Here is a 25,606-nt window from a genome sequence, read left to right as displayed (position 1 = left end):
AACTGTCTGTCAGGCTCAGGCTAAGTAGCACAGGCTAAAAGTCTGTCTAACTAAGCCTAAACACGACAGGTTAAATGCCTGGTAGCCTAAGGCTATGTAACATAGACCAACTGTCTGTCAGGAGAAGGCTAACTAACCGAGCACTAAGTGCCTGTCAGGCTAAGTAATGCAGGATAACTGTCTTTCAGACAAAAGCTAAGTAACACGGGCTGATTGTCGAACTAATACTAAATAAGCCAAAGCTAAGCTGCGTAGGCCAAATGTCTGTCAGGCTAAGGCTAAGTAGCACAAGCTAACTGTCTGTCAGCCTAAAGCTTAGTAAAGCAGACTTGCTGCCCATCAGACTAAGATTTAGTAACGCAAGCATACTGCCTGTCTGGCTAAGACTAAGTAATGCAGGTTAGCCACTTGTGAGGCTACGTAACACAGGCTAACTGCCTGTCAGGCTAAGGCTAAGTCAGACGGGCTAACTGCCTGTCAGGCTAAGTCTAAGTCAGATGGGCTAACTGCCTGTCAGGCTAAGGCTACGTCAGACGGGCTACCTGCCTGTCAGGCTAAGTCTAAGTTAGACGGGCTAACTTCCTGTCAGGCTAAGTCTAAGTTAGACGAGCTAACTTCCTGTCAGGCTAAGGCTAAGTAAGATGGGCTCACTGCCTGTCAGGCTAAGTCTAAGTTAAACGGGCTAACTGTCTCTCAGGCTAAGGCTAACTATCCCTGGCTATCTGTTGTAGTCAACGACTGACCAGTCTAGACTAAGTGTCCTAGGCTAAGTCCTGTTTTTGGTACCTATACTAGGTGTTCTACTGACCAGACTAGCTGTCCCTCGCTAACTAGTTGACAGCAGCAGTAAGCTAGCAGGTCTGAGGTGCTGTCTGCAGCCAGACTCTGGAAACACTGGGCTGTTACACAACCTGCAGCTCTTATCAATGGGACAAACTTCATGCCACCATTTAACACACACACACACACACACACACACACACACACACACACACACACACACACACACACACACACACACACACACACACACACACACACACACACACACACACACAACACACACACACGGATGGTTGCGTAACAGTGCGCAGCCGCAGTGCTCGTTAGCCCTCCCACTTTCCACCGGCAGCCATGTTGGCCTTGGGCCCCTGCCATGCGCCTGTTGCTGTGGTAACCTGTGATTCTGATTCTGCCGGTCAGGTTACCACGGTGACGCTACAGAGGCCACGTTAGAGTTGCGCTGTGCAGCCAGATGGTTGAGTGACAGCAGCGAACAGTGTGTGTGTGTGTGTGTGAGATAACAGTGTTGACTCAGCAGGAGGAACCCCTCCTCTGTTTACTCTCCCTTTTTTCTGCCTTTCTTTCCGTCTTCTGTCAGCTTCTTCCTGCATCTTTCTGTTCCTGAACTGCTCTATGAGGCCTATCTCTGGGCGTTGGTCTGCTCCTTTTGCGTGTATGCGCTCTGCGTGTTGTATGTCTAGGCGCGGCCGAGTGTCGGTTCTACGTCAGCAGCTGATAACACAGCTCCTAAAACACACACACACACACACACACACACACACACACACACCTCCAGAGACTCTGGGAACGCATATTAATAAATCAGTAAGCAGGAAAAACCAGTTAGCCAGTCTGTCACTCAGGACAACCAAGTTTGTTGACTGTACTTTCCTGCTGATCATTTTCTAACCATCCATCAGTGTTTGACTGATTTTCCTCCCTCTAGGCCAGGGGTGTCAAACATACGGCCCGCGGGCCAAAACCAGCCCGCCAGAGGGTCCAATCCGGCCCACGGGATGACTTTGCAAAGACAGGTCGTAATGTTTTGTAAAAATTTTAACATTTTCAGAATGTACTTGTACTTTTTTGCACTAAAACAAAGGGGAAAAATTGGAGTTGTCGTTATTTATAGGTTATTAAGCTGTGATTTTACTGGTCCGGCCCACTTGAGATCAAATTGGGCTGCATGTGGCCCCTGAACTAAAATGGGTTTGAGGGGATGATACTGATCTCTAAAAAAAATGTTTTAACAAATGCTGTTTGCAAACAGGTCTAAATGGGACATTAACTAATCTGCCATGTTCCTTATCAATGAAGTGATGAATGGATACTGTACCTGCACTCAATCAGCCAGCTGGTGATCTTGTTGGGAACTTGCCCTGACAAGAAGAGACAGATGAGCAGGTTAAATCAATAAGCCAGGTGACGCCGTGTGCAACAGCGATTACAACGTGCTATAAAACCAACGCTCAACATCTCAGCTGATTGTAGTCGTGGTGCCAGCAGGCCGCCACTGTTTACACCTAAATGACCCACATCCACATTTCCTGTAAACACCGCTGCAGCTAATGATCATTTGTCATTGATATTTAATTTGTCAGTTGTACCCTGCACATTTTTCAGCTTTTAAATCTTCATGTAGAAAATAAAGTGTTTCTAGGAAGAAGTTGTGTTTTTTCCCCCATTCATTTCAATAGAATCAGGGATTTTTATTCATCAATTCACTTGTTACAGCAAGAGAGGAGACAGAAAAGGTGCAGAAAATGAAGACAAAAAACAAGGGATGTAATAAAATATGAAAATAAATGCAAATATGAAAATATGAGAGAAACAATAACGTTATAGTGTATAAGTTAACTCACATTAGCCTGGTCAGTGTAGTACGGTGGCCGGGAGGTGCAAAACAATTTTACAATACGAGAAACACTTTTACAAAGCTGGAGACAAATTTACATTTTAGAAAACATTTTTACAAAAACAAAATTACATTGCCATAACACATTTACATTTACATCTGAGAAAACAAATTTACAAGACGTGAAACATTTTTACAAACGCCGAGACAAATTTACAAGTAACTTTTTCAACCGGGAAGGGAATGTACCAACTGTCGAGTAGAACCGGAAGTGATAAGGAGTTCATGGCGGCCCACGATGGACGGCAGTCAAGCGGTCTTTTGCCCATTTTGTGGCGAACATATGAGCCGATTAACGCGGTACATTCCCTTTCCAGTTGAAAAAGTTACTTGTAAATTTGTCTCTGCGTTTGTAAAAGTGTTTCACATCTTGTAAATTTGTTTTCTAAAATGTAAATTTGTCTCCAGCTTTGTAAAAGTGTTTCTCGTATTGTAAAATTGTTTTGCACCTCCCAGCCACCGTACTCTGCTGCTGTCCTGACCTGCATTAGTCTACAGCTTTAATATTACATTTATGACGAAGGTAAAAATTTGTTTGGCTTTACAACCCTCAAAGAGGATAGTCAAATAAACTCAGGTGACTCATTTCACACGTTACAACTAACACACGAGCATTTAGCGCTGCTTGGAGCCATAAAACCCTTCTATCCTAGAAAACCCTTATTTTTCAGGACATGGAACAAATCAGAGATCAGCGATATGGGAATTAATCCTGATGCAGCCAGCTCCACGGCATTAACTTTTTAAATGTAAATTGGTTTGTTCAAGTGTGGAATAAGGGATTGTTTAGTGGTGATGAGAGCTACTCTGGATGACGTATTGCCCGTCTGATCTATACCAATGTACATATGTCAATATTTGAAAGTGCAGAAGGTGAAATAAATTAAAAAAGAAAACAATATACCTGCCCATATTTGTTTTAACCTGTAAAAAACAAACATATACTACACATATACTAGATAAACATGATAAAGACACAAGTTACCTCAACTCCACTGAAACATTGGCCTTGTGGTTCTGCAGCGACAGCGATAATATTCAACCTGCACTGACTTTGGCACTCAGCTAAAGTGGCTCCAAATCAGCAGGTAATGAATATTGAATGATTATTGGATATTGTAGCAGAAAAGGGGGCCAACACATTCCCAGTAGAAGCATTGTTTAGTTAAGTCTAACCTGGTTCTTCTGAGGGTCTCTGTTCGTCCCCGTCCCTCTGGCTCTGCCGGGGCCCCTGGGGGCCACAGGCCTCTTGTTCCGATTCCTGCCATTCCGAGTCTCTGCTCTGGGCCCATGCCCGGCGCCGCAGACAGGCTACGTTGCGGTCTGACCGCGCCGCGGGATCTGAGGATCAATCAAGCAAACAATACGTCTGACTGCTGGGAAGCCATCAATCAGGTCTGGCAGGTATTCAGCTGGAAAAACAGAAACTACAACTGATTGAATACAAACACACGCAGCAGGTGAGTCGAGCTGAGCGATCACACTCTCGTCAGTCCTCGCACGGCATATCTCGGCCATATAACTGTTGTTTTCAGCCGCCAGTTTGATAAGAAACAAAGACAGCATGGCTAAGGGCCCAGCGTTACAAAAACCATGTAATAAAACCTTACGTGTTCATTTCAAGAGATTTTAAAGTAAACCTGTGCTTTATTTCTACATATTTAAGTGTTCAAAATGATGAGTGGCTATAAACAATATAGATGTATATAATAAATATAGATAAAATGTCCACTGGCAGCCAAGAACACGCAGCAAACGGGCTATAATGGCTGTAATGTAATCCTTTGGGGAAATTGCACCAGATCAAAGCACGTAAACTAAAAGTGCTTGTTTTTGTCACTGGCAGGATCAGATTGTTATTCTAAGTGTCTGACAGCATCACAGAAAGGATCCCTACAGAGACAGACCTGGAAGATCCTTTTTGTTTAACCAGAAATATCCATTCTATCAATAGGTTTAAAGCTACCAAACTCCATTGACAAAAACAGTCATTTTAGAAAGGAGTTGCTGGTCTACTGCTGTCTCCATCAGTTACTTTATTTGTGTTTCTATGTCACTTTGGAGTTTTAAATTGTTAGTTTGGATCCAACACAACATTTGCGTAACACACAATAACACAAACATACTAGCAGCAGCTGATCAGACACTCATGTTCTGCACAGTAAAATTACTGTTTTTGTTAATGGAGTATGGTGGCTATGAATAGCGCGATACAACAGCTGTTTCTGGTTAAACAAAAAGGATCCTACAGGTCTGTCTCTGTAGGGATCCTTTCTGTAATGTTGTCCGACACTTAGAATAACAATCTGAGCCTGTCAGCGGCAAAACAAGTACTTATAGCGGATGTGTTTCGATTCAAAGGATTACATCGCAGCCTTTTATAGCATATTTCACGGTGATCCGCTGCACCAATCCCACGTTTTTGTACCTACCACTTGTTTTCATCCTAAAAACAGGGCCAAGGTTTAAAAATCATCCTTTAAATAACATTACAGACATATATTTTTTCAAAAAAGTGATTTTCTTTCCTCAAGTATGCCTTCGTACTACCACCACTGCAGCGGACATCAACTGTTTGTCCATTAGTTTTGGCAAACTATGTGAGCTGTTTAAGTAAGACCCACCTGGGGCAGTACTGGCGTCCACTCCCAGAGCTCCACTCTCCATATCTGCTTGTCTGTGTGTCTGTTTGGGGTCAGTCAGTCAGACAAGACTGACGACTCTACAGCAACCTCAGCAACAGGTAACACACCTGGAGGGAGGGAGAGAGAGAGAGAGAGAGAGACTCTTATCTATTCATTTATTCATTGGTTTATGTAACAGGGACAGTGCACATTAATAAAAATGTGTCCAAAAAAGAATTGTCAAAAGGTTATTTTTCATCCCGGGACAGATGTTTAAAGGTCGCAATGAAAGAAAAAAAAAAAGAAAATAATTTTTAAAAGAATAAAATAAGAATTGCAACCATTTCTAAGCATGCAAATCAAATCAATAACAAACAGAGAAAAATAAAAATATATCATAAAGGAGATAAACATTTAAACACAGAACCATATAAAACATGCAGAGCAATAAAATGGGATTAAAGTTAACGTCATACTATGTTAACATTGTGCTAATTTCTAAAACTGAGAAAGCCGACCACTAATTAACTATTATAATAGTTTAATTTCTTTAAATGGTGCAAACTGAATAAACAGTCTGTGTTCCTAAAGACGTTTAGTGGTGAGAGGAGAAGCTGAGCGGTGGACTTTATTATTGATGATGAGTTACCCACACTGAGGCCAGATGAGATTACACACACACACACACACACACACACACTCACACTCACACTCACACTCACACTCACACTCACACTCACACAGAGAATAAAAATAAGAGTGTGAAACAGTATGAGTGAGTTCAGACACCCGAATTGTCAAAATATAAATTAAATAAGCTCTGAACTGAACCAAGTTGTCATTAAATCTTCTTCAGTGTCTCTCAGTGTAGAAAATATTCAGGTAACATTTACAGAATAAACCTTACAGGTGTTTGATCATATCAGGTGTCACTAATTAACATTCATTCTGTGAGGAGCCTGATGGTTGGAGACACTAAACTTGGCTGTCAGACTTTTGTTTTACTTCAGTAAAAGTAGTTGTACCACAATACAGAATCTTACTTAAGTAAAAGTGTGGTACTCAGTATAACAAACATATTTACATACCATCTTATAAAGCAGAGACATTGATCGTCTCACTGAGATTAAGATCTCTTTTGCAAAGGAGAGTAAAACAGAAACAACACGACCACAAGATAAACAAGCATTAAAGGAAAAGTTACAAGAATCATAGACAGCTTCAGCTAATGAGGTTTTAAATGTGTGACAGCAGATTGTTTGTTCCATTTAAAAGTCGAATGATCCCTGAAACCAGTTCTGCTGATGTTAGTTAAGTAAATGAGGAACGTTCATTTAGTACTTTTCACAGAAGGAAGTAGATAAAAAAACAATTATGACAAAACTAAAATATAATTAGTAATATTGCTTTGTAATAATAATATATATTCTGTTTATCCAGAAATACATATCTATATAAATCTATAAAATCATAAAAACAGTAAAATAAACAACAACCAGCCATAAGAACGAACAGAAATCCTAACTTATTAACACTAGACAGCAGGAGGCGAGACAGAGGCCACTCTGAATGTGTTTTCGGGGCAAACGTGAGGGAAATTTAAGGTTAAGTAGTTACAGGATCGACCTTAAGGCCTGAACATACTCAGCAAGAACAGAGAAATTTGTTCTCTCTCTCGCAGCCCTGGTTTGGGAGTTCTTGCAGCTTGCTCTCAACACATCATCTGGGCAGAACTTTTTTCTCGTTTGGTGTCCGAGACCAATTTTGAGATCGATCAGACATTTGATGTGGGCGTGGTTAATGCGGATCATATTTGCAGCTGTGCTCGACGTGTGAAGGATGAAAACATCATGTTTTAGTCCACAACTTTAGTCTAGACTGAAATATCTCAACAAGTGTTGGACGGATCGGAGGTTTTTCCCCTCAGGATCAATTCTAATGACTTTGGTGACCACTTTAATGTCAATCAATAAAAAAAAAACGTATCTACAAGTTGTTTTCTTTATTGTCTTTCTGTCTTTAATATGCTTGATGTCTCTTTTATGTCTCTTTTTAAACGTGAAGCACTTTGAGTTTCTCTGTAATCACTCGTGCTCTATAAATCAAGCTGCCTTTCCCTGAGTGTTTCAGATGTTTCCCTGCTCATCGTTCAGCTCTGCAGAAGCCTGACAACGACACATTATTATGAATCAGGTGCGTTGGAGGAGGGAAACATGTAAAACCTGCAAACACTCATCTAGACAAACGAATACGTCACCTCGACGGACATTTCTCTCCCCTTCCTGACATCCAACAAACTAAATGATTAACAGGTCACTTGTAAACATAATCAACATATTAATCATTGATAGAAATAAATGTGAGTAGCAGCTGTTCCATTTATTTTGGTGCTAACTCCCTCAGCTCAGCCTCACAGGCGACCGTTGACACCAGCAGGAATGAGGGCAGCTTACTACAGAGGAAGTCTTTAACCTGACGCTGTTTACAAAGAGAAACCTAACAAAAGGTCATTTGGTTATGCCCAAATAGCTGCTAAGAATAGACACAAAGTCAGGCATTCAAACAAAACTCCAAATGAGATCAACACAGCGAGAAGATGTGAGGACGGTGACACCGAAAAGCACAGAGGTAAATGTGGAATAATAATCCGTATGAGAGTGGAGGAGAAGGACGGAGAGGAAGAGGGAGAGAAAAAAAAAAACAACAAAAGAGCGTCGTGCAGCCAGATCTAAATAAGGACGTGTGAAACAGGAAATGAGTGTTTAGAATAAAGAACAGAACAACTTCCTGTCCGAGGAACTGAGAGAGAGAGATTTTCAGATTCCTCTAGTAAATGCAAAACAACAACAACAACAGTGTTTAACATGAGCGCTACAGAGGAGGCGCTTGAGAGCCACTGATTGGTATTTTTCACGGTTTCTGCAGCCGTCGTCCTGCAGACGAGTTCCCGTTAACTGTGCCAACACACACTGATGTTTCTCTCATTTATAAAGCCTTTGAAATGTGTCTTATTTTAGTGATGAGAGGAAATAAAAGCAATGACACAAACTGTTATCTCCACTTAAATCCACCTATCGGGTCTCATTTTACCAATATTTAAGATGATATTTAAGCACATTAAACAAAAAAGTTTAAAGTTTAATTTAACGTTAATCTAATTAAATGTGTCTGCATCTGCAAACTTTAAATCTCGGGTCTATATGATCGGGAAACAAAGCGCTAGAGGAAGAGGAAGAGGGATCACCACAGTCAGTAGGATCCGTCCTCTGGGGACCATGAATGATCTTCACGGCAATGCACACAATAGCTGTTGACACATTTCAGTCTAAACCAAAGACAGACAGACAGACAGACAGGCAAACAGACAGAGAGACAGACAGGCAAACAGACGTGACGTGTTGTCTCTGGATGAGGAACTGATACTGATGCAGAAAAACAGCAGAGATAAAATCATAGACTGCCTGTAGGAAAGTGGACGAAGCCACCGTGATGCCATTTTGAAGCCTTTTGAAGAGTTTGGCTTTTTCAAAATCCTCATCCTGGTTTTGGGGCCACAAATGACGCAGGAATTCTTTCCCCAACGTAGTCCCGCCCCATAACATCTCCTGTTTTATCGTCCATTTTCCTCTAAACGGGACCTTAATTTACTAAATGAACGTCCTGCTGTGTTGAAGCAGACTGCAAACTAGCGACTGAGACCAGAAACTCATCAGGAAAATGTTCACTGAGCTGATAAATCAAGAGAGAAGTCGGCTCATTCTCTCATTGACTTCCATCCAATCTGAGTCAGAGGAAAGAATGCAGGTTTAAGGCTCTTCAGTGTCTACGCTTACAAATGTCAAGTTGCGGAGAAAGATTGTTTGAAATCAAGATTTCACTATAAAAAAATCGACTTTATGTCCATCCGAGACACGAGATATGGGAGGATGCAGGTCGGACACAAATGAAGACGCATCCATCAAATCAGAGATGCAGTCGTCATGACAACAGGGACGCTACTCGTTACACAGTTGCGTCACAGCGAGCGCAGATTTCATCAATTTTTAGGTCAAACAGGGTGAAATCTGTTCAAAGTAAAATGGTTTTAGCAGGTTTACAGCGACGATTCATTCATTATATTCTTCTTTTATCATTTAGCTTATAAAATATTCACAATTTAATGAGCCTGAGGCGACATTTTCCCCATACGTGTTGTCTTCCACTATCAGTCCAAATCACACACTAATTTAATCTACAGACAAAGAAAAGCAGCAAATCGTCACAACTGAGAAACTGGAACTAATTTCAAGTCACTGTTGCTTAAAAAATGGCAACTATGATTTATAACATCCATCTTTTAATTATCTAAACAGCAGAAGGTTTATTCTCTGTTGATCCCATCGTCTCAGTTATCTTATAAATATAAACCACACCGAACATTTTACCAACTAGTTCATCAAAGTGTAGTAAAAACCTTCGTCACGGTTAAACAGCTGACCTGTAACATAAACATCTGAAATCATTTCTAACCAAACTCAGTTCAACGTCACCGTCTTTTGACTTCCAGATCACCAAATCAGTGCCGAAACTATCAGCCAGAAAATCAATCAACAGCCGTTTAGATTATCGATAAACATTCAAGGTCATTTATCCAAAAACACCAAACGTTTTGATTCCAGCTTTTCAAACCTGATGATTTCTTAAAAATCACAAATCACATGGGAAATATACCGTTAACAAGATTCTTTATCACGCCTATTATTTTAAGTCTATCGCCATCTAAACTTGGCACATAACTGTGCAAGATATGAAACAGAAAAGGAGACATTCAATGAGTGAAACTGTGGAAGAATCAGCAATCAAGAACTGTAACACCGAAGTAAATGGGCGAAATATGAGGCCCATAACTGAATAATACAGAGGAATGTATTATTATTATTATTATTATTATTTTTATCATTAGAGGACGGCAGAGGTAGTGTGATAAAGTACAGCTGTGATAAATAGTGTTTCACTGACGGCCAAAATGATTATTTGAGTTTCTGTCTTTTTGTATCTCTTCCCTCTTTCTATATTATCATTATTCGTTTTCTCTTTCCTTCCATGTGTGTTTATTCTTCGGTGGTTTCCTCTTCCACTGGAAAATAAACAGAATTAGGGATATTACCTTGCGTAACCAAGTGTAAATCTACGTCACGCACTCAAGTACAGTAAAGTACATTAAAAAAAAATCTCCTTGTGAGCTGAAAGTCTTTGAGCCGGAAGGTGACACACTGACTGTGTGAGGATCCGGACAGAAAGCAGACTACGAGGTCACGGCTGTACGAGCCAAATCTCATTCGACCTGAACGCAGCGAGCGCTTTAACCTCCGTCTCAGACAGAGTTAAACAGCAGCGAGGGGACACATCACTGATGATGATGATGATGATGATGATGAAATTCATATGTGCTTCAGTATTCACATTTCATTTTTCTTTACAGCTCAACTCCACATTTCTGAAGGAAACACTGCAAGAGCATCTTCATCTCTCTAAATCTAAAAATGTCCCAAAAGTCGGAGTCAACTTGTTGTAAATCGCTTATTTCAGCCTAATGATGATGAAGATGAAGATGATGATGATGATGATGAATTCCACCTGTTCATGAGACCTGATCATTTGCAGAATTAATGCCTCTGAATGGTCGTATAAGGCTGCCTGTTCTGCTCCACTTGTGGGCGGGTTTCCTTCAGCGAAGTGTTACCAAGCAGTGTCACCTCAGCAGCAGCAAAGATGAAACGATTGACAGAAAATTTGAGTTTTTAGGAATCGCTTCATTAATTTCTCAACCAAGAAATGCCAGAAATTGTCTTCTTCAAGCTTCTTCAAGCTTCTTCAAGCGTGAATGTGTGATGAAGCTTTTCTTTAGTCACGCATGGCGACAGAATATGAATATATTTGGGTTCATTTGCTTCTTGGAGCTGTTTGACGACTTCAATAAGAGTTCTGGGAAATTATAATTGCTATTTTTGCCTAAAAAAGTAAATGATTAACATTAATTGATGCTAAAAACTAATGAGTTAGTTAGTTGTAGCATTAGTTGTATTAAACATACCGACATTTAAATAGAACACCACCAGGGACACGTTCCCAGCAAACAAAACTTGTTTGAACATTCACAGGCACCTGACTGTTGTTTTAAGAAAAACTGTGTACTTTCCCTTTAACCATGTGGTTTTGCTGGTACCACTAATTTCATTTCTACTTCAGCAGGAGTTTGAATGCAGGACTTTACTTGTAATGGAGTATTTTTCCGGTGCGGTGAACTTACTCTTACTTAAATAAAAAGGATCTGAGAACTCAGTCCAGCACAGTTTATTATTGATTATGAAAAGAATCTGCTGATTCATCGATTACGAAAACAAACATTAGTTGCAGGAAGCACTTTTTGACCACATCTGTGCAAAACTCTCCTAAAACATCATCAGAAACAACTCGTTTGTCAAGAAGCAACAGCCAGCGCTGGAAGAAGAACTTCAGTGAAAGTAGAAATACTTTCACAAGTATTGGCATCTAAATACACTAATAAGTAGCTAAAAGTAAAAGCACTCCTGATGCTGAGTACATTTCATCATATATTTCTATATTATATTACTGGATTACAGTTATTGATGCATTCGCTTGGTTAATATTAGAACTCTTCATTATTCTGATTTAATACTCTGAAGCTGCAAAGTGAGTTTCTGCTGTCAAATAAGTAGAAAGTGAAATATTTGAGATGCAGTGGAGCAGAAGAATGAAGCAGCACAAAGTGGAAACAGGCAAAGTACAAGAAGCTCAAAACATAAAGAAGAAAAAGAAAAAGAAGAAGAGGAAGAAGAAGAAGAAGAAGAAGAAGAAGAAGAAGTCCTCCATGTGTTACTAAACTTTTCTTTTCTTATTCAGATGAGACTAACTCGTTTGTCCAGTTCACTGGTTCCTGCTGTGACACAGGCAGATAGACAGAGACAGACAGATAGACAGATAGACAGGCAATCAGACACACAGACAGTGAACCTCCAGCGGTCCCCTGACCTCCAGCAGGAAACCACCGGCCTGTCTGCGGTGTCTGATCCGGACTCACCGTCATGGTCCTCCGCTGCTCGTGTCTCTGCTCCCAGACTGTCAAACTTGTCCCAAACTTTTCTGAAAACACTCCAACATTCCTGCTTCCGCTTCCTGAAAGCAGCAGCAGCAGCAGCAGCGTGGAGGGAGAGGAAGAGGAGGAGGAGGAGGAGGAGGAGGAGCAGGAGGAGGCGGGTCTCCGGCGGGCTGCAGCCGAGAAACGGCGACTCCTGCCGGCCTGCGTCCACACACACAGCCCGGCACTGCTGGAGGTGTGAAAACACTGAGAACTGAACGTAAATGGTCCGTCAGTGTGTCCACGCTGGTCTTTCTGCTGATTGGGACTTCATTTTTTTAGAGGAAAAAAATCTGTCCAACCTCAGCTAAAAGGTTTATATAAGTCAGTAAACCAGTAGAATTGATAAAGGTATTGATCCTGTGCCACATGTTTTTAAGAAATACAAAAATCTGACATGTTTTTCATCAAATTTGACTAAATAAAGACATAAAACATGTTGATCCATCGATCATCCATCCAGAAACCGCTCACACTCACACCTACGAGCCGTTTAGAGTCACCAACTAACCTGCATGTGTTTGGACAATTTGATTCTCTTCTATTTATTTATTTATTTACAGATTGGTTGACTGTAAAATTAAAATTTCCCTGCAGGATTAATAAAGTATTCAGAATCTGAATCTGAGTATGTGGAGGTCAGAGGTCATCGGACCCCCAAGTATCAAGAATCAGGTGGTGTGACACACACACACACACACACACACACACAGATCTCACACTTAAACTGACTTTCTGGGAACTGATTTTTGATCTTTTTGAACTTTCTGTTACTGCAATAAAAGTACCTGAATGCAACCAAACGTGCAGACAAATTAAGTTTTAAGATCCGATAAGATAAGATTCACTTGTCCCAGCAGATCAATAGTGAAACAAAGAGTATAAGAAAATAAAATATTACATTTTACAATATAATATTATATCTTTTAGATCAAAAATATAAATGACATAAATACACTTTCTACGACCTGCATGTAAACAGATAAAAATAGAAACAGCCTGTGTTTCTAGCTGCAGCAGCTACATGTCACCTCTAGGGGGAACCATTGAGCTGAGGATCGCAGCAGGTGAAACTCTCCTGATGAAAAACACGCAAAGTTTCAACAAACTGCAGCTTCAACCAGCAAAGAAAACCAACTAATCCAGATCCAGTTTTGGTCCTGACGGCCTGCATCACCCCACACATTCATTCATCCATTTATTTATTCATGTTTACGGTCAGAAACAAACCTTTACTGGATTAAACTGTTAATCAAAATGCTGATAAACAGAATTGATACCCTTAATCAACTCTGCTGCACAGATTTTAACATGTACACGTCTTAGACTGTGCAAAATATTTTATCTGTGCAATAACTTTTATTCATTTTAATCTCTTTAATAACTGTTATCATTATTTATTCACACATTTTATAACATTCTGCTTTTATATATGCATTTAATGACTTTAATGATTCTATATATTATATATTACCTTTTTCATTGGTGATATATCTTATTTTTAAATGCATTCATTTCATTTCCTTCTGACGTTGATAATTTACCTGCACATGTTTATCTTTTTCTAAATGCTTTACTCTCTCACCTTAAATGAAACCCATAAAACACTGTCACTGTTCGGATGCAGCTTCTTAACATGGAAGAAACAGTTCATATATCACACACGTGGTTATATCCAACATGTGAGTGTTTATTAATGTATTTATCAATAACTTTATCCACCATATGGAGGAGGCTGCTGTATAAAAGATAATGAACAATATAGAACAAAAGAAAAACACAGTTGTAACAATATAAAATGTTTCCTTATGAGTTATCTACCCTTTCATAAACACTTCATGTATTTCTTCTTACAAAAGCATTATAGGGCGTTTTATTAAATTAAGAGTTTATAAATTGCTATTTATTTAATTATTTTTATTATTTATTCATTTTTTGTATTTTGTTTTATATTATTATTATTATTTTCTCTCTTTGTGTTCGAAGTGTCTGGCCTGGCAGTGGGTGGGGGGAAGAAGGGTGACAGTCAGATGTGCCAATCCACGTTTATGCTGTATTTTTGTTTCTTGTGCTGTGCATCACACTGCCTGTCTAAAATGTTCAAAATGTTCTATAAATAAAGTGGGAAAAAAAAAAAAGGTTTATAAACTGCTTATAAATGCTGAGTTGGTTAAAGTGAACTAATCTGACTGATTTAATGATTTGACTGTAAATCCAAATGATCAAAAAGTTAATATGGTTATAAAACAGTGATTGTGTGTGTGTGTGTGTTTGTGAAGGTCAGATTACCTTATTTATACAAAAGGTCGAATTAACCAATGAAAATTCAGCACACACACACACACACACACACACACACACACACACACACACAGCCTGCAGTGTAGAATAATACTTGATATTCAACAGGTCGCTTTGTTGTTTGTTCACTTTGCTTTAAATAGCAAAAGAAGATTTCTGTCGTCTGAATTTTTGTCACTTTGCAGGTGGTTTTGTCTAAATTTTGCATTTTCAAACTCTCCTCTCATTTTTATCTGATAAAATGTCTGTAAACTTATAGAATTTCTGGATGTTTAAAAAAAACCAAACACAAACATCAGTCATGACTCATCAAATCTGAAAGGAAATTCTGTGATTTTATTCTTGAAGCTGTGGAGAGAAAGAATAAAAAGTTTCAGGTTTTTCTCAGAGTTGATGAATAAATGAATCCTGAAGTGAGCAGACAGGAAGGTTGACTCTGCGTTAACCATTAGCTGTCAGAGGATCCACACTGATGGACGCACTCCAGAGTTGCCCGGTAACCTCCTGGCAACCAGTTCACCGTCACCATGGCGACATCCTCATCGGGAAGCAGGCTGGTCCAAAGTCCACAGCTTCTTTCCTATTGGTCGGAGCCGATGCAGCCGAAGAGCCGCCGCTCCTCCTCCTCCTCCTCCTCTTCCTCCTCCTCCTCTCTCTGCTGACCTTTTTCTTTTAAACTTGTGGTTGTAACAGCAGAATACGAGTTGTAATGACACTAAATCATGTGAAAAGCTACATACGAGATACGAGATAATGTGTAGAACGTTTGAGACGGATTCAGGGGATCAAGTTTATTATATTGTACATATACATTATATTGTCATCTGGTGTTTTTATTCAATTATAGCTGCTTTAACCCATATTTCTCCTTTCAGGAAAATAATGGGGGATGTAAAACAGACTAAATGCACATTTCTGAACTTATTCTTGAGATATTACCCCGACTGTCTTGAAAGTCCTGAAAAGAATCATATATATTGTTTCAATCGACCGTAGACTGCATATAAGAAGTGGACGTAGCCACCGTGACGTTACCCGGTGGTTTGTGGACCGCCATTTTGAAGCCACAAGTTTCACTTTACAAGCATCGCCACCTTGATTGGATGGACGTCTTGTTTTTAAGCCAGAAGGGACGTCCATTGCACAAAGACCTGAAGCTAAATGGGACCCTGATTTACTAAATAAACATCCTGCTGTGTTGACGAAGACTGTAAACTAGTTACTGAGACCATAAACTCATCTGGAAAATGTTTGCTGAAGTAAGTCAAGTGAGAAATTGGCCCATTTTCTCATTGACTTCCATTCATTCAGACTTCTTTTTGCATCCAGCACAGTCGCCCCCTGGTGGCCATTAAAATGAAATGGTTTAAAGCACTTCCACACTGGCTTCACATTTCAGACCGAGAAGATTCGCCCACTTCTTTTATACGGTCTGTGGAATCGGGGCTAACAGGAAGTCAGGCCTGAGATGCTCAACAATGTGGAACATGTGGGACGATGGACCGCCGAACAACATTTCTATGGGAGTGAACAGAGCCCAAAAGGCAAAAGGCCTCAATACCAAGTACACCAAGTTAAGACTTGCGTTCTTGGTAGTTCGGACTCGGCAAGTTTGACTCGGGAGTCACCAAGTCACCACCTCAGCTCGTCATTAAAATATACATTTACACTAAAACTAAATATAGTAGTGAACACAACTCTGCCTCTTTTGTTTCCATTTTAAAAACCACACTAACATTTTCAAGTAGGGTCTATCTTCACAAATCCACCGTAGATTTGAAGTTTAAAAACTTTATATTCACATAAAAGTCTTTAAACTACATCCCATAAGACAACAATCGTAGTTTTTTCCAAAATTAAAACTTAAGATGTGCTTTGTCCGCCATTTCCGCTGGTTGGTGCAAAAAGCATTCTGGGATACGTGACTGTAAAGTGGGCGGAGCAAGAACACACCCGGGCATTTGGACCGAACTTGGCTTGATGTGGACTTTGAACTGCAAATGATGCAACGTGTCATAATGACTTGGCATTCCGGAATGGAACCCTGCGGAGGCCATCTTACCTGGGTGTCATCTTATCTTATCTTATTATTATTATTATTATTGAGGTCAAAACAAATGATCTGATCTGTGAATCTGGTCCACCACCTTCTCCCTAATAATAATAATAATAATAATATTAATAAAGCGTTGATGTATTCTCAGATATCATCTTCATCACTACACACACCTTCATGATGAGCGTGATGTTTGCTGTGAGCATGCGCACTGGAGTGTGGCGACAGATGGTCAACTTTCCTCACAAAGAGAGAGGGGGGAGAGAAAGGGTGGGAGGGAAAGAGAGGGAGAGAAAGATGGGGAGAGGGGGGAGAGGGAGAGAGAGAGAGGTGGGAGAGAGAGAGGAGAGAGAAAGAGAGAGAGAGAGGAGAGAGAAAGGTGGGACAGAGAGAGAGAGAGATAAAGAGGGAGAGAGAGAGGAGAGAGAGGGAGAGAGAAAAAGAGAGAGAGAGAGAGAGACTCTTTAGCTGATACAAATGGAAGATTTGTCACGTGATCCCCGGGGCCGTTTTAATGACGTACGCACCATATGGCGCGTGCCGGGAGGGCGTGGCCTCGATATGCTAATTACCCCCAAGTGCCTGAGTGTGAGTGTGTGTGTGTGTGTCCCGGGTATAAAAAGGGCATCATCTCACACACACACCTCAGAAGGCTCGGACCAGACCCGCACAGTCACGCACAGACACGCACACAGGGCGCGCGGGATGAGTGAGATCTGAGGGACGGCGGTTTGTTACAACAGGTAGGTTTCTTTCACATTGATAACCAATATCTGATCGATTCACTCCTCTGATCGGCCTTCGGAGGGATAAAATGTGATTATTTACTAATTTAATTTGCGCCAAATTAATAATCAATGATTGCTGATTTAACTGTGACTCAATAAGTGAACCGTCTCTTATCGAAATAAATCACATCGGATTTTATTCTATTTCTCAGTTTTTATCTCATCAAACTCGATTTATCTGTTTTATTCTTATGATCGATTTGTTTTTGCCCTCACTCGTTTCACGGCAGATATTTCACCTCTAAAATATCTTTTTCAAATTAGAATAAAAATAACTTTTTTTGTCTTTTATTCAGTTGTTTGTTTTATTTTGTTTGCTTGTGTCCGCTGTCTGATAAATTAATCACCGGGAAACGGGAATGAATGGAAAAAGGATTTAAAGCATCAATACAGAGCCGATTAGGAATCTATTATTATTTATTATCATATAAGAGGATCTTTTTACTGCTTTAAATCAAAAAGTAGATTTATAGTTTAAGACGAATCTCCCGCTTCGGTTTTTAATATTTTCTCCTGATTGTTACTTTAAATTAAAACATAGTAAAACACATAAAAAAAACTATTAAATTCATTGAGCAAAGCTGCGATTTGAACAGTTTATCAATAAGTGAAGCGAATAAAGAGCTGAAACCCCTGAAAATGAATTTAAATATCTTCTGTGACAAATGTATGAGTCGGCCTTAATAAATATAAATGTCCTTTATTAAAGTTTCAGCTTCATGTAAAGAGTTTTCTGTAATTATTAGTTTTCTTCAGTCTCCGTCCGCAGCAGATCAATTTAGCTCCGTACTTTTAATTTCTCCTGCAAGTTTTTCCCCTTTTAATATGAATTAATTCCCCGAATCATTTAAAGCATTTCTAATATGTGTGTAGATTTAAATCGGGACGAGATCAGAATGAGAAATAAAGCATTTATTTGTTTTTCTGTTTGAGCTCAAACAAATGAAGAATCTCAGAAGCTCCAGCTGATGGTTATTTAAAAAGAAAACCCGCTGATCCTGTTCAACACGTAGAAATGAAGCAGTCTGATCTCTTGGGAATCAATATTTTCATCATTATATGATCACAAAAAAAATGTAAAATCAAGACCTGTTTTAATCCCAAAAGGCAGCAGAAGTGTGGAGCAAAATAAAACACCACCTGTTCCTGAAAATCTAACAGATTATAAAATTAGGTGATTATTCGTAGCTTTACATCATAATCAGGCAGTTTAATTATTTCCTATCAATAAGGCTTTTCCCTCCACGCGTGTGTAAGGAGCGTGAGTTTGATAACGAGCTCTCTGCAGGGTGTTTTATTGTTTTCTAATGAGCACATTTCCGCTGTTTGGTCTCTTTGTCAGTCAGAGAATCAGCATCATGACCAGGTCAGTGCGGGAAGAGCAGGAGTCAGTGGACTCGGAGGAGCAGCAGGAGCTCCACAGCCCCGGAGGAAGAGGAGAGGAGGAGGAGGAGGAGGAGGAGGAGGACAACGTCCACCTCCACCGCCTGGAGGAGGACGAGGAGGATGACGACGACGAGGAAGAGGAGGAGGAGGACGAGGATGGCGAGAACAAGCCCAAGAGGCGAGGGCCGAAGAAGAAGAAGATGACGAAGGCTCGTTTGCAGAGGTGAAGGAGGCTGATTTGTTGTTAACTCTTGCTTGTTTTCTGATTGTAACTAAGGTTGAGAGAATTTATAGTTTGTCCTGCGGGTGGCGCTAGAGGGAAGGTCATTAAAAACTGCAGGGTTCATCCTCTGAGGAGCGGGACTGCGGTCAGGACACTTTATGGACCAAAGTGTTGGACGGACTAACATCATCTGGATGAAACTTTTTTCTATAAACAGTCGGCAAAGTCGTCGTAATTTTGTGAAAATTAGAAACCAGAACCATCAGATTTTTGAAGGACAAGCTTTTTTTTTTGTGGATCTTTATTTGTCTGTGCTGAACCACCTGCTTAGTCTAACATCGGACCAGAACTTCATTACCCAGAAGCCTCAGCGTTCTTGTCCAACCAGAAAAAGAGAAAAGCAGCCGCCCTGCTCTCACAGTCAGAGTCTAAAATCTAAATTTCGAAGGTTTCTCAGACTGGACCTCGCTTCTTAAAATCATCTTAAAACTAAAATCATCATTAAATATCTCAGGATCAGCATCAAAACTGAAGTCACACGTTCGCTTCAAGTAGCCTCGGCTAACTGAAGATTCTGCAGAGGAAGAAACAAAAACTAGTGTTTCATTAAAGTTTTTTGTCTCTTCAAACACAGATGTTCTGCGTTAAATGACCCTTTATGCCAAATGAGTCTGAAATTATAAAACAATAGAATAAAATGGCCAGATTCTGTCACTGTGCTCCTCTTACATGTTATATCTATTTCCTGATTGAATATTTTCTGGCTCCACCGTCTGTTTTCCTTTAAATTTCTATGTTTGCCTCATATTAAAACAAAGGAAATTTAGTACAGAATGACATCCTCAATAGATGGCCAGCACATTCACATTTAGGCGTCATACTGAACAACTCGAGCTGTGATTTATGTGGTTTTAATTACAGCTTACAAAATTACTTTAAACTGTATTCAGCAGCATCTTCAGAGGCGAGAACCTCGTGCACATGGTCTTGCTTTTAAGTGCAGCTTTGGAAAACATTCAAAGACCTCCAAATCTCATTAAGGTCTCTCTAAGTATCGTCCGGCTCACATACTGCAGATGGGAGAAGAGCAACGGCTAAAGATGCAGCTATGCTCATATGTCGCCTTTGTGTTTCTGCAGGTTTAAGGTCCGCCGGATGAAGGCTAACGCCCGCGAGAGGAACCGTATGCACGGGCTGAACGACGCTCTGGAGAGTCTGCGGAAAGTCGTTCCTTGTTACTCCAAAACCCAGAAACTGTCCAAGATCGAGACGCTCCGCCTCGCCAAGAACTACATTTGGGCGCTAAGCGAGGTCCTGCGCTCCGGCAAGGCCCCCGACCTGATGAGCTTCGTCCAGGCGCTCTGCAAAGGTAAACGTCACCTGACAGCATCAGACTGGACCTGGAGTCCAATCTCTAAAAACTACGAGCATGTAGCCTCTTACAGCGCCCCCTAGTGCCAAAGTTAGAATGAGTGCATTTGTTTTATATTTATATTTTCGACCTAAATCTGAACCAACATTTTTTAACTCCAAGAAAATTTGTCGTTATGTGTCACCATGCTAACGTCAGCACATTGACAAGGCTAGCATGCTGATTAAAATATATTAATATTACTTAAATAGTGTTCAGAGGCAAAGTCCCGCCCATTCTGGTTGGTCGCCATGGCGCTGTATTTTGGAAACAGTATGTACAGTAGTCGACAGCGGGAGACAAATGATTTTTTAATGCCCTTCGAATGAATCACACACATGATTTTTGTCAATTTAAAAGACAACCGTGCAAGTAAAGAAAGTCTTAGTTTGTTGTAAAACTGCTGAAGTATAAGACTTCACACCCAAAAGTCGCACGAGTCAAGCGTCAAGCTACCCAGCGCCGCTAAAGCTACGATGTTTGTTGTATGTTTAGAATTGGGATGTAGTCACAGAGCAGGTAGAGGGGTTTACTCATTCTGTGGCTGATAAAAGGATCAGGAGTCACTGGATAAAACACAACATTAGCAGAATTAGCTAGCTAGCTAGCCTGGTAGCTAGAAGATATTTTGTGTTCAATGAACCCTGCCTTTTATATTTGTATTCGACTCACTATTTTAATCCAAATTATGATCTTTTCCTAAACCTAACCAAGCTGCTACTGAAAACTGATTCTCCTGGGCGACAGTCCTGTGACCACTCAGCAGCCACACCCACATCAGTCTGAATAGGAATTTATTAATCTTTATTCTACCTGGACGGACTGGGTGCAAATAGACTCTCGAAGAAATTATTTGTCTCTTGTCGTTGACTACTGCACATAATTTTCCTGGAACAACATCCCATTGAACTCAATAGAAGCGGTGGGACTTTGCCTGTCTATTAGCAGGTATTGACACTATTGATAAGCATTAACAGGAGGTATTGACGTTACATTTATTGGCAGTCTTGACTGATTAGTGTCTCTCTGTTCTCAGGTTTGTCTCAGCCGACCACTAACCTGGTGGCAGGCTGCCTTCAGCTGAATCCTCGGACTTTCCTTCCGGAGCAGACGCCCGACCTGCCGGCTCACCTTCCCCCCGCCGGCACCGTCGCCTATCCTGGACACTTCTCCTACCAGAGCCCCGGGCTGACGGCCGGCCTGCCCAGCCCACCCTACGGCACCATGGAGCCCTCCCACATCTTCCACCAGGTCAAAGGTCAGCCCTACGGCCCACTGGAGCCCTTCTTTGATGGCGTGCTGGTGTCGGACGGCCCGGCGTTCGACCCGCCCCTCAGCCCACCGCTCAGCATCAACGGGAACTTCTCCTCCTTCAAGCATGAGACCGTCGCAGCTGCCGAATACGACAAGAATTTCTCCTTCAGCGTGCACTATGGGGGAGGAGGGGCTGGGGGACACCCTGCCATCTATGGTGGAGGGGGGCCCAACCCACGGTGCGGGGACCTGCAGGTGGACGGGCTGATGGCCTTTGATGGACACTCGCACCACGAGCGGCTGATGAACGCCCAGCTGAACGCCATCTTCCACGACTCCTGAGGGCAAGGAGGACGAAGGACTAAGAGACTGATGACGACGGAGAGACGAACAGAGAGACAGTTAAACAGAGAGACAGACAGTTCTGTGTATTACTATCATTTCATAGCTGTCTATCTGTCTTTCCTTCTTTCTTTTCTTTTTTCTGTCAGCGTCAGGCTCTACGACCCCTCATCACTTCGGTCATGAGGACGATGATATCGATGCCGATGTCACGTCCTTTGTAGCACTTCATCCTGCAGGAGACGCTCTCTGAATGTCTCGTTACTATCCATATTATCACTTACGAATAATCAATAAGCAATAATCAGGAGGAAACTATGCAATTTTGTTAAAACCTGAGCAGACGCTCGGCTGATAATTCCAAATGTTGAATGAATAAAGATTTCTCTATTTTTGGGTGGAGTATAAGGCTGTGTTGAGCCGGCGTTGGGCTGAAGTGTTCATGTTGTTCATGTGGTTTTTACTTTTTGCTTTTTATAACGTTCCTGTAGCGTTCTGTTAACATTTCACGTGACTCTTGTTCATATTTTATAAGATAGATGTTTATAAAGGCCTTTCATTAAAAGGAATTCAATGTGACTCACCTGAGAGACTCCGTTCATCACTCGACAACACAAACACCTCTTTTAGTCCAGTTCACTGGGATCGTTTCCAGTTTCTTCCAAGTTAGTTTAGCTCAGTCCAGTCAAAGTCAAAGTCTGTTCGTAATGGTTAAAACACACATTTATATATAAAACACACAGAGAAGCACCTGTGTGATAAAACTGTCAGTTAATAAACACAAATATGTTGCCGGTGTCACATAAAAACCCTTTTTTCTCCTTTTAGAGCAACTCAGTGCTGCTGAAGACACAATAACTGCGAACTGGTCGGCAAAGACTAATCAGAACGAGGCCGAGTTTCCCCAAACAATCAACCATCTGGCTGTTAGATGGATTTCTTTTATAGAGATTAAATGATTAATCAATTAGTCTAATAACAAACACTTTACATTAAGTCAGCCTTAAAGGACGCCTCCACTATTTTACTGGACCCTATTTTTACATATTCTGGGTGTGACATGACTGATAGTTTGGAATTGGTCCAGTAGATCCCTACAAAGACAGACCTGTAAGATCCTTTTTGTTTAAATTGGCAGGCTCACAGCCACCAGACTCCACTGACAAAAACAAATATTTTACACAGGACTTGCAGGAGTTTCTGGCTGTTGTGTGACTTCAGTGGCCGAGTGTTATATACGGTGGATTTTAGGCCCCAAGTATGATAACACATGAGGAGAAAACACATATCTCCTTACAGAGAAAACCCTGTTAACACGTTAACAACATTATCACACCGACTGAAGGACAAAACCAGGATTAAGTGTGTGTGTGTGTGTGTGTGTGTGTGTGAAGGGCACAGATGTTCGTTCTGCAGGCAAGATTTTAATTTATGAAAATGATCTCATTTATGCATGAGAGCCCCCATCCATATACACTGCTGCCCTGCTGTGTGTGTGTGTGTGTGTGTGTGTCCCGGGTATAAAAAAGGCATCATCTCACACACACACCTCGGAAGTCAACAGGGACAATATGGTGGCCATATCCCACCATTTAGCCTCCCCGTTAAAGTGGAATAATAATGAGAGGAAGTCAGACTGCGGCATAAAGATTCATCCTGGTCAGATGCAACAAAAGCAGTTTTAAGGATCTATTTCAAGTGTAAAACCTACAAGATATTTGGAACAAAAACACCAAGTTATTTAGTCAAATCTGCCTTTAAATCATAGACTAAAAACTGCATAGATTAATAAAGAAATTTACAGAAAAATCAAATGAACGTTGCTTGAAGAAGTTGACTTGTTCACCGCGAGATCGACTTTTTATTCCTTATTATAATCATTAATATAAACGTGATGCGCACATCATCTTTGAATCCAGTTCTCGTGGTGCATCCACGCTATGGGCCCAAAAACACAGAAGTGCGGTGAAGCCTTGTGTTGGCTGATCATAACACTGATTAATGCAGCTTAAACTGAGCCATCTGTCATCAACGCGCACGCCGTGTGTATGTGCGTGTTTCAGTTGTAGCTTATAATATGGTTCATACCACAGCCAGGAACCATCCTGCTCTCTGATTGGTTGGCAGGTGTTAAGATCACGTAGGAGGACACCTTCAACAATCAGTGCTCAAGGTAGAAGTAAGCTGCAGGTAACCGGAGCAGCAGCACTGATGCTTCAGGCTCGACGAGCAGTTGGTGAAACTAACCTCGCTGTGGGCTAAACTGACCAGAAACACACCGTAAACCACAGGGGAGGATTTAAACACAGCCTCTCTTTGTTCCTTTGATCAGGAGACAAACTAATGGACTTTGATTATTTTTATTGCAGCAGAAAATCTACATTATCACACTGTAGCACGTTGAAACTAATTCTTAATGAGTGAAAATAAATCTATTACCTTTGTGCCGTATGTGAAGCTGTAGTGCGGGTTGCCAGATACTGACAGTGTTTCGGTTTTGGTCTCTGCACAACGATACTGGATCTGGTGACCTTGAGATGAATCACTTTAAATACAGCGATTGTTATGTGTTTAGTCGTCTTTATAGTAGGTCTGTATAGGACTATTGGTGGTGGGGGGTAAATAGGGGTGTTGGTAGGTAACTCTTCATAGAGCTTCCCCCTGTTTCCATTAATTATGTTACGCTAAGCTAATCACCTCCTGGCTCCATATTTAGCCCCATTTGGGACAGATGATAGATGCTTCCCATTGAGAAGACACACATATTAAGAAAAACTGCATTCCAAGATGGCAGCCGATTTAGTCCTATGAAAGCTGCTCACTGGGTGCTTACATGGAAAAACTCTTCCACACACTTCAAGGCATTTCAAAAACTGGCCGCTGGATTCAAAGATGGCGTCCAGACACAATAAATAAAAAATGTTCGTATATTCACAGTTTTCCAGCTGCCCCTTTTCTGACTGTATCAGGCCTTAATGTGCTTCACACAATGTCCCCATTATTGGGCTGTTGCTGATCAGTGCATGTAACTATATCACAACTTGCTTCAGTATGCGTTCATGTAGGATCACATCGCTCAAAGTGAGGAGCCAACTGAGACCATCAGTTCTCAGAGCCTTTAAAAGACTTAACAGTTGTAATGTTTTTTTTTTATCTGTGATTAAATAAAACTGATAAAACTGGCAGCCCTCAAACCAACCTGGCAACCTGCTGATTCAAAGAGCAGAGCAGAAGCTTCCACATTACCAGTGGACAAAAGCAGTGATAGCACAATGTAAAACTACTCCATCACAAGTCAAAGTCCTGCATTCAAATCTGCACGGGTACAAGTACAGAAGTGATATCAGCGCATGTGTGTGCAGCATTTTTGTTGTGGCTGGTGGAG

General features: G+C 40.9%; 2 protein-coding genes across 2 annotated transcripts in view; one reads left to right on the top strand and one right to left on the bottom strand.

Annotated features, from left to right (window-relative positions):
• Positions 1–12,514, bottom strand: part of itprid2 (ITPR interacting domain containing 2) — a 36,974-nt gene extending 24,460 nt beyond the window's left edge. The window contains exons 1-4 of the mRNA XM_070837795.1: positions 12,404–12,514; positions 5,323–5,450; positions 3,875–4,039; positions 2,120–2,162 (exon numbers count right to left, since the gene is read on the bottom strand). Of these exons, the coding sequence (XP_070693896.1) occupies positions 2,120–2,162; positions 3,875–4,039; positions 5,323–5,365 (251 nt within the window). The 5' untranslated portion in view covers positions 5,366–5,450; positions 12,404–12,514. The remainder of the gene's footprint in view (positions 1–2,119; positions 2,163–3,874; positions 4,040–5,322; positions 5,451–12,403) is intronic.
• Positions 12,515–17,468: 4,954 nt separating this feature from the next.
• On the top strand, positions 17,469–22,725 carry neurod1 (neuronal differentiation 1). The gene is made up of 4 exons (XM_070838141.1): positions 17,469–17,560; positions 18,948–19,214; positions 20,354–20,583; positions 21,662–22,725. The coding sequence occupies exons 2-4, from the start codon at positions 18,964–18,966 to the stop codon at positions 22,219–22,221; spliced, it is 1,041 nt and encodes a 346-aa protein (XP_070694242.1). The 5' UTR covers positions 17,469–17,560; positions 18,948–18,963; the 3' UTR covers positions 22,222–22,725.
• The last annotated feature ends 2,881 nt before the right edge of the window (positions 22,726–25,606 follow it).

Source organism: Pempheris klunzingeri, chromosome 10, assembly GCF_042242105.1.
Source record: "Pempheris klunzingeri isolate RE-2024b chromosome 10, fPemKlu1.hap1, whole genome shotgun sequence".
NCBI classification, from domain to species: Eukaryota; Metazoa; Chordata; class Actinopteri; order Acropomatiformes; family Pempheridae; genus Pempheris; species Pempheris klunzingeri.
This window is presented reverse-complemented; position numbering and strand designations above follow the sequence as displayed.